At 45.5% G+C, this 9,990-nt stretch overlaps 1 protein-coding gene across 6 annotated transcripts in view; it reads left to right on the top strand.

Annotated features, from left to right (window-relative positions):
• sox5 (SRY-box transcription factor 5) overlaps positions 1 to 9,990 on the top strand; it is a 223,638-nt gene that overhangs the window by 140,252 nt on the left and 73,396 nt on the right. For all 6 annotated transcript variants that reach the window (XM_070991612.1, XM_070991610.1, XM_070991609.1 and 3 more), the window contains one exon: positions 6,086 to 6,281. In XM_070991612.1, the coding sequence (XP_070847713.1) occupies positions 6,087 to 6,281 (195 nt within the window). In that variant the 5' untranslated portion in view covers position 6,086. The remainder of the gene's footprint in view (positions 1 to 6,085; positions 6,282 to 9,990) is intronic.

Raw genomic sequence — 9,990 nt, 5'->3', positions numbered from 1 at the left:
TTCCTTTTTCTATAGCGACACTCGAGATTTTCCCACGAGCTGCGTTCACTTGGCCTTAAACTGATGGTGACAAAACTACCGAAAGACAGACAAGCGCATCAAACTTTCCCCCCCTTTCCTTTTCCTCCTCTCCTCCCCTGCCCTTTATCTTTTCTCCACCCTGTCTTCTGTGCTAAAATGTCAGTGACGATCACGTCGTCTGGTGACTCAGTGTAAAGACATAAATAAGGTTTTAAAGATGGGAAGAAAAGCTGAAAACATGACAAGGAAAGTATGTGGAGTGATGCCTCGCTGGTGACTAAAGCTTTGGGTGGATGAATGGACAAGAGAGGCAGACAGAGAGAGAGAGAGAGAGAGAGAGAGAGAGAGAGAGGTAGTCCCAGAGGCCACATGAGTTAGCCCACGTCTTTTGCGCCCACCCCCTTTGCTCTCCCCACACACACACATACACAACACATGACTGTCTCTCCAGCGTGTGCGTGTGTGTGTGTGATTAACAGCGGTGACATTAGGTTGTGTGTTATTGCCTTTTGTGGTTAAGCTGGACAGGAAACACAGTTTGGGCTGTCGGCCGCCGATTTAGGGCACCTCACAGAGGATGCTTTGTGTGTGTGAGGCTGAGTGTGTGTCTGCGCCTTTGTGTGTGCGTGTGTGCCAGGGTGTGTCTATGCGTATATGAGTGTGTGAGCATATACAGGCAGGAGCTGTGTTCAGATTTTCTCCCTGTTACACACTGTTTACTTCAGCAGAGCAAGTCATCAGGGAAAATCCAGCAGGCATTTTACAGCATTTTACATCAATACTAACAAGCAGAAAATTTTTACTTAACGATGTTATGGTGCCGTTAACTTCATGTCCAAGCATCTTTGGAAATTGTTTTTAAATTGCTATTTTGGCTATGGACTCTGGACATTTGTTTGGGCTTTTTCAACACTTGTTTCTTTATCAAATGTTGGAGAGGAGTGTAGAAATTTGAACTTTTCTGCTCTAAATGTAATGCTTGTCAAGGAAGAAGGAATATCATTGACTCTCTCCTCCAGGTCCTCCCTCCGTTAATCTTTATCCCTCCATCTCAGCCTTGCTTCTCTGTTGCTGCCCCACTCTTCCCACTGTTCAAAAGGACAGCCTATAAATAGATATTAGGCAATATCCTTAAGAGTCTACACAGAGAAGAAGGGAGGGAAGGAGGGAGGGAGGGAGGGAGGGGAGGTATGGAGCGACATTCTTACAAACAGCTGATTGTGTAAAGAGGGAACAGTAAGTAAGACAACACCGGGTGGGGGAGAGTGGCAGGAAGACAGAGAAAGGGAAAGAGCAGGAGGACAGACGATGTTAAAATAAGTTCAGGAGTGTGTGACAGAGAGATAGAGACAGAGAGGGAGGGAGAAATCGTTTTGAAAGCTGAGACGAGGCATAGGGAGTGCAGCGAGAGAGGAAAGAGAGGGAGGGAGAAAAAAAACGATGGCAATAAAGCAAGCGATAGCGCGACACAGGGGGAAACATTTGTTTAAATTCCCGCCTGAGGTGTCATACGGATGTAAATGTTGCGGTCGGCTCCTCGGAGGCAAAACGCCCTGGGCGCCTTATCTAAAAGGCACATTCCGCTCAACTATTTTGATATGCCCTTCCATTCCCTCAGAGAACAATTTCAAAGATAGCTCGCATTTCCACGCAAATAGACCCACACCTGAGTGACAGGCAGGCAGTTCTTAGCAGTCACAAGGTGGAGGGGAACCCCCCACCCCTCCATCCCCCCCACGAATGTCACTTTGACTCTTGACAGCACTTTCGAATTAGCCGCCGTGCTTATTTTTACTGTAGACGACAGGTTCGACTGACTGTGCTGTGTGTTTGTGTAGTGATTGAAATAATGGGTTGCAATTTAAAGAGAGGCTGAGCACGTACATGCACGCACGCACACACACACACACACGCATATATACAGAAGCGCACACACTTGACTGTGGAATTCTCCAGAGGAGGCTCCCACGCTCCCTGAAAGCTTGTTCTGAGTAGAGGAGTTAACAAGAGCAGTTAGCACCATGATAATGTTAGCAGCCAGACACACAGAGCGAGAGAGCCGGGCGTGTGTGTGTGTGTGTAAGTGTGCGTGTGTGTGATAGCCTGTGACATTTCTGCGATGGCTGCTTTGTCTTTCCCTCACTCTTCAGTGAAGCTGAAACAAATCTTTGCCCCCATTTTGCTTAATTCATTTGATTTATGTGAATCATGGGTGTGCGCTTTTGAGAGTGTTTTGCTTGCGTGTTCGTAAGCCTGCTGCCTGTATTTAAAACACGCTTGCGTGTGCGTAAAATCGCCGCTGCTGACGTGCCAACATGAAATGGACACGTTGATTGCAGTAAGCGAAGGCCTGGAGACGGTTAACCACCGTTGATGGCGATTATTCTGCCCGTTAATGGACGCACGTCGCTGTCCGATTAGTGACTTAGCAGCAGTGGACATATGTGATATGAGAGGGACTTAACTGAGGAGCCGCTAATCATCAAAAAGCCAAGGGGAAGTGGCGCTCTAATCTCAGCTTAGCGCTCTCACCGTGTGCACACTTGTGTGTGTGCGCGTGTGCGTGCGTGTGTGTGGATCCTGCAAGGGAAATGAGAGTTTAGGGGGTGGAAGAGACGAGCAGCAGATTGGAGTTTACTTATTAATTTGATTTGTAAATCAAAAAATACACTGCAATATTGTTGCACTGGTGTTATGCCATTTGGAATATCATTACTGTGCCGCTTTGTGGAAAAGGCAAGCAGCATGTGTGTGTGTGAGAAATGTGTTAAGGACTGTCTTTGGCGTGAGGTGTTCGATTTTTTGGTATTGTTGGACTGGGCAGAATTATGCTAATATTCTCTAATTATGACCTGGGCCACGCTGCCAATTTGTCGACTTAATAAAACCTCATCCTTTTTTTTTTTAATCCTCCTCATCGCTCCGCGCTTTCAAGCGGCTTCCTCCAGGTCTCCTCCAGGTCTCCGCCGGCGTGACAGCCCTGCCAAACTTTAAATGAAGTAGCTGGTGTAACCTGCACACCCGCCGTGCCCAATTGTATAGTAATTCGACTTCAAAGGCAAACAGGAGGGAGCGAGGGATTTTATAGCTGGAGAGGAGCTGTGAACGGCCTCCCCATTCATAGACACCCACCTCTGAGGAAGTAGTAGCAGAATTGGGGAGGGGGTTGGACGGGTGTGAAAAGGAGTGGAGGGAGGAGAAGGAAAAAGAGGAGCAAAAAAGAAGCAAAAAGTATGATGAAATGTTTGCCACTGAGTTATTCTTTAGAAGAGTGGAGCGCTCTCATTGGCCCCGCAGAGTTTTTGGATGTCTGTGTTGTTTTCCGTGTTAATGCGTAACCGTCCGTCCAGATATGTCAGTGCGGCTACTGTGGCTAAATGATGGATAATCAAATTGTGAAAACAAAAATAAAAATCCTCACATGCTTTTTCAGTAGCTGAGCCAAAGTGCAGCATTAGTGAGGTGAGGGGATTCGAAGCTGACCCCAGGTCTGTGTACAGGGTAATGGCGAGGCAGAGGTGTGCGCAGAACACAAGGGGAGGTGTGTGTGTGTGTGTGTGTGTGTGTGTGTGTGTGTGTGTGTGTGTGTGTGTGTGTCTGAAACAAAAGGCCTCAGTGTGAGAGAGTGAAAGGAGGTAAAGTAAACAGGCAGTGATGAAGACAGACCTGCAGTGTTAGGGCCTCTGTTCTATGTATGTGCGCATATGTGTGGGTGTATGTGTGTGTGCCGCGTGGCTCAAAGCCCTGTAGTTTGTACAGCTGGGCCTGCCGCTGGCATTGGACGGTGTGAGTGGAATGACACACACACAGGCTTGTGCACACACACACATCTCCTCAGTCATTCTATCAGAAGTAAATGATAAAGTGCAGTAAACGTCATCGCGAGTCGCTTTCAGTTATGATATTAATAGGATTTAACGATGGCAGCGCGCAGTTTTATCTCTGAAGTCTTTTGTCATCGAAACAAATACAAAGTCTTCATTGGTCATTTATGGCCCCGGTTTTTGCTGAGCAAGCCCAAGGTGATAGAGAGTCCAGGAGAAGCAGATAAGGAAATCAGCTGCAGATACACATTCCTGTGGACTTGAACAACTGTATGTATGTGTGTGTGTGTTTCTCTTCTGCACCCATTTTACAACATGAAAACCTTGTTTAGCATCATCCTAACACCCAGAATGGGATTACGAGCGTTTTACCTTGATGAAAGTGTACCAAAAAAAAAAAAAGCATTCGAATAGTGAGATTGCAGTTTTGCACAACTTGATTTAATAGCTTCATTTCTGTGGTGGTGATTTAGTAATTTTCTGATTTGACTTCAAATGAAGTGTGACATGGCTCCCCTTCATAAGTGGATGAAATTATCCAACCTTTAAAAGCCCAGCGGAGTCTATTGAAACACAAGAAAACACATGCAAAGGAATACAAAGTTGCTCTTCATGTCGTTTTGGGGAGAAAAAGGTCCTCAGCAATATACTAATGATAAAAACAATTTGCAAACTGGTTTCAATGATTTGATTATCTGTGAGATCTATGAATCTTGCAGGCAAAAATCTTCCAAAAACAATTAAAGGTAATTAAATTACATCAGTATGGTGTAGAGTTAGCTTTTTATGGTCTTACTTGAGTGGAGTTTATTTGATTTCGACAGTAACCTTCCCCCGCAATGTGATAACGCCTCATGTTGTGTTTCTTAGCATGGCGCTTCCCTCATTCCCTCCAGTGAGCGGCACTCAATATAGTTTGCCTTTCCACTGTCATAAGGTAAATAAGCAATGAATTAGTGGCAGTGGCTGCTCCTAGGAACAATGCCAGATGTACAGTCCGGAGGAAATCCAATAGAGTCAAGAGTGTAATCAGTTTAGCGGAGACAAGCAGCGAGAGAGGGGAAGAATTTGAGAGAGGCGGGAAAGAAGGCGTCAGCGGACTTTAAGAGTCGGACGCCTGTTGCTTATTTCTTGCCTCTTGCGCTCACCGTCACACGCTCCCCTCCCCTCAAGTTTTCACAGTCCCTCCATCCACGCCTCCAACCCTCCATCCCTCCATCCACGCCTCCATCCCTCCATCCCTGTCACGCGTTGCCTCTGTGCGACTGAGCGTTAGCAGCCTATTACCCGGGGTCATAGTCGCAGTGGCTTCAAGGCTGACAAGTGCATCTGAAAGCACTCAGGCGATGCTGAGAACCACATTAAATTCTATTATTGCCGCATAGTCACTGCATCCCTATTCAGCTGAAGTACAGGGAGGCAAATTTACCTTGTGAGAGACAGAGTTCACCTAATAGATGTGGCTTTATATCCTTTCCTTCTTTTCAAGGGAACAAAGCCACAGTAACAAATGCAAACAGCGGGGCCCTCGTGTTGCTAGCTATTTTCCTCCAGTTCCTCTATTGTCCAGAGGTTTTCATAAACACGTATTATTGCCACTGTGCATACTGCTCTCACTCTGTCTCCCTCTTTTTTTCCCCCCACTCTGTGTCTCTCTCTGAAAGCCTATTGTCAAGACATGGTCATTTCCTCCACAATGCCAGTGCAAGCGGGCTCCATTTGCAGTAATGGCCCCGTCTTTTGGAAAATGTGAACGCTGAATGGCCCCCATGGTAAACATACTGTAAGTCCTGAGAGTGTGTTTGAAGGTCTGCCAAGGAGCTGGGTGCTCACAAACCAAAGGATATTGTGTGGGGTTGCGCTGCGAGAGCTCTGTCGACTGAACATGCTGAATGTGCGACTCAAATGAAGAAAACAAAACCAGAGAAATGGGAAGAGAGGAGAATTGGTGCAGGTTGATGGGCTGAATGGGATGTGGTGAATACCTGCTGGAAGGACTGAGAGATGTCCTCATGCAAGCTTTTCTACAATAAACACACCGAGGAGTGGGTAGCATTTAAAGTTGTGTCAGACCATCCAGGAGTTTACAGGAAGTGGTTTTGTCCACAGGAACGTCCACACTTTGTGTCGCCTCCGTCAGATAACTGTAGTCAACCTATTATATCATCTTTGAATATTGCTCACTGTTTTCCCTTCTCTCTCTCTGTCTCTCTATCTCCCTTCTCCCTTTTTTTTTCCAGGATGTCTTCCAAGCGACCAGCCTCTCCATATGGGGGGACAGATGGAGAGGTAGCCATGGCAACCAGCAGACAGCGAGTGGAGGATGAAGATAGTGAGGGACTGGGCGGTGTCATCCACCTCCCCCTGGCCGCCTACTGTGGCAAGGTGTCCCCTCGCTCGCCCCCCAACCGCAACTTGGACAGCCCCCCCAACATGGTAAGGACAGCCGCCGGTTTTCGGTCCGATCTGGCTTTTTGTTCCTCGTGGGTGAAATAACCCACCTGTGGGTGACGGCGGCCTTGAGCGCTGACTCTGGGTCACGATGTGAAATGGGTGTGACATTTTGGAGGTATTTCCAACTGGTACGACTCCCGCTGTGTGGAACAGCTTCGACTTCTGCTTCTCAGAGTAGTGACATTACTTTTGGCTCTTCTTGGGAAGTGTCGAAAACTTTAACAAAAATTAGTTTCAGTGTTGTTTATGGAAAAAAAAAAACAGACATTATTGAAAGTAAAGTTTGTCCCTTCCTCTGAGTCCTTGTTTACCTACTTAGTAATGGTGCCCATTTGCCAAAATGTAAAGAAATACATATCAAATACATAGAAGTGAGACCAAATCCAATAATATGTCATGTCACGCTACCAGTCTCAATGTTTTTTTACATTATTCAGGCTCAGAACGTCCCATCAGCATGGTTCTTGTATTACTGGAAAATAGCCTTGTCCTCTTTCCATTACTGTACAGATACTTGTCCTGTATTCAATAAAATCTTTTCAGCCAGAAATTATTTAAATTAATCTTGTTTGTTTGTTCTCTTCTGAAGTTGTCTATAATGACAAAATGAATCCTGATACAATCTGAATCTGAAACGCCTCCTTGACTTTGTATCTTACGTACTCCTCTAATGGTGACTTAAAGTCACCTTTTAAACCCCAACGCAAATAAAAAGAAAAGAAAAAAAAGAACTTCACTAAAACAAAAGTAAGCAAACAAAAATATGCAGATATTTGTTGGGTGATTCAGAAATTGAATTCCACTGAATGGGGGGAGAAATGAGGGTTCAAGGCTACTGTTTGGGTGCACACGTGTTTTTGCTTTTATGTGTGCGCCACCAGCCGTCGCCTTGAGCCCATCTGATGCACTGTTGCGTGACTGCAAAATGTGAGCCATTGCAGTGAGTCATTTTCTTCAGGATAAAGTGTGACATTGTGTGGCGGCGCTGTATGTATGGCTCTGTATGTGTAAGTGCACTTGTGTGCGTGTGTGTGTATTTGTACAGATGAATTATATCTGCTGTGTGATTCATGTCAAATATTAGTGTAGGCCTCACAGTATGCAGGTTTGTTGTAAACTTCTGGTAACTGACGCACATGTGTGTTTCAGCACTCCGCTATGTGTGTGTTTTTAAGAGGACTCTGTTTTCCTGCATGCGACTCGATCCATACATGTGGTGTGATTTGCAATGCATGTTCAGCACCTAAGTGTGATTGTGTGACTGCACAGTGTGTTACATGATGCTGGTATTCATCGGTTAGTTTTGTCAAATCATGTTTGCGCAACATAGTGTTGAATGTTCACCACGAGAAACATGTTATTAACGTCTTAGAGCATCCGTTAAAGGATTTTGTCTTGTGTAAAACGCAGAGGACTCGCGTGTGTTTAGAGGGAATTTTCTCAGTGTGTATGCCAGCACACAATGCCCTGTCTTCGCCTCTCCTGGGCCCTCACCTTGGTACACACCTTGTCGCAGCGGTGCTCTGATAACGACCGTTGACCTTTCCAACATACTGACAATAAATTCCTGCATGCTGTAAAACAATGAAACAGCGCTTAGGAGCTGTAATGGAAAGCTAATTCTGTAATTAGCCTGCTGATTAGCCCGCAGGTCCCTCCTGCAGTCGTCTCATGTGTGGCAGGTGGCAGCTCGCAACCAAAGTCCTGGGACCACACAGGCATGTACACACACATACACACACACACACACGCACACACACACACACACACACACACACACACACACACACACACACACACTGGGTTGCTCCAGGACAATGATTAGATTGTTCCTGGTTCATTTAGATAGTTATCTTTTATTATTTATGGTTATATGTACACTATACAAAAGCAGCAACACAAACACTGTTATCAGTAGTCCTTTGTACAGAATTGGCTTCATCACTGCCCTTTTTAACTCATTATGAGGGGACCCCAGGACCCCTAGAATTTCTAAATATCCTCAAAATGACAAACAGCTGCTTTCTAGACCATTGATTGACAGTGGAAGGGAGACAGCATTGGTGTGTATGTGTGTTTGTGTGCTGAAGAACTTGTGTTGTTGGGGGGGGGGGTCTCATATCCAGTGTAATAGCTGATGTGGCTTATTAAGTGGATGTGTGTGTCTGGCGGGTGGGACCGGGGGCTTATCCGACAGCCTGCTTGGCATGTTGTAAGATGTGTGTTAAGTTGTTTTTTTTTCTCGTTTTTTTTTTTGAGGGGGGGCAGCTCCAATCCTTTTGCCGCTGACTGTCAGTGAAGAGTGGATGAAGAGAAATGGAGAGCAGGAAGGAGATTTACTATGTGGCGGGGGTGTTGGTGGGACTCTATGGGAGTGGGGCGGGGGTCCGTCTCTCTCAGTGCAATTGTCGTAAAGTGATAGGGGGAAGTAAATGGCTCATCTGCGACCGGTTGACTTGGAAGTGAAGCAGCGGGGGAGAGCGAGAGGAGGGGGGGGATTATAGCTTTATCTTGTCATAGTAAATTAACACGGCGGCGGAGAAGCGCTCGGCTACACACTGACCTCTTCATCCCGCCTGCCTCGCCTGCCTGCTCGGCTTTGGCCCGGCCGCTTTACCTGCCTGCTGCAGCTGTACAGCCACACACGCAACAACACACACACACACACACACACACACACACACACACACACACACACACACACAGGGAGGGAGAGAATGAGAAAACAGCACTCATTGAATGTTTTAAAAAGCTGAAAGGTACCAGATTATTCACTTTTTAAAAAATTTTGTTTTTGTACAAGCCCCGGCTCTGGATGCGAGAAGCACCGTTCGTAATGGTTTGCAAATGAATGCAGTTTAGCTAAAAGGGTGTTTTATTGAATGTGAAGTTCTCACCATGCTGGTGGACCCTGATTGGCTGAGTGCAGCTCAGTTCAAACACCTGATGGGAAGGATTTTAGTGGTAGTTCAGCGAGGTCAGCCAATCAACACGAAATCCAGTTATGGCGCCACTAAAGATATTAAAGGATGGATTTTTAACTTTGTTCCCAGGTAAACAAACAAAATGCTAAATTATTACAGCAGGGTGCTTTTAAGTCTGCACTGCATGTATAGATTTAATACCTTTCCTTTCGTGCTTGCTTTCTTTTTGCTCATTTATGTTTGTGTTTTGCAAATCCTTGCAGAAAAAAAATGTTTTCACATCAAGCAGAGGCAAGCATCTTCTCTCATAAATGTGTTAATGGACAAACACTAATTATTTCATTAACAGGCAAGATGCACGCTAGCCCGATAGAAAACTATAAAGACATTTCATCAGGCATTATTTCTTATTCGTCTTCCTCCCTCTTTTTTGTGTAATTTGTATGTGTGACTGCGTGTGTGTGTGTGCGCGCGCGCTTGTGTGCTCATGAGAATTTGACAGATTTAACACAGTCATTGAGCAGTCTTGAGACACAGTGGTCACACTTAATTTCTCATGCCAGTGATGCACTAATGAATCAACACACACTTGCCTGTCAACAGCGAGGGGTCGTGGTAAAATATACTGGCATGCATTTTTAGCCAAACTGCTATTTAAAATACAGAAAATACAGCTGCATGTTTTGACATAAAGAGAGGGCAAGTGTGTCATTCTTGGACACAAAGTTTCAACGAGAAGAAGGACAACAACTTATGTTAATATAATG

The sequence above is a fragment of the Chaetodon trifascialis genome, chromosome 22, assembly GCF_039877785.1.
Source record: "Chaetodon trifascialis isolate fChaTrf1 chromosome 22, fChaTrf1.hap1, whole genome shotgun sequence".
Lineage (NCBI taxonomy): Eukaryota > Metazoa > Chordata > Actinopteri > Chaetodontiformes > Chaetodontidae > Chaetodon > Chaetodon trifascialis.
This window is presented reverse-complemented; position numbering and strand designations above follow the sequence as displayed.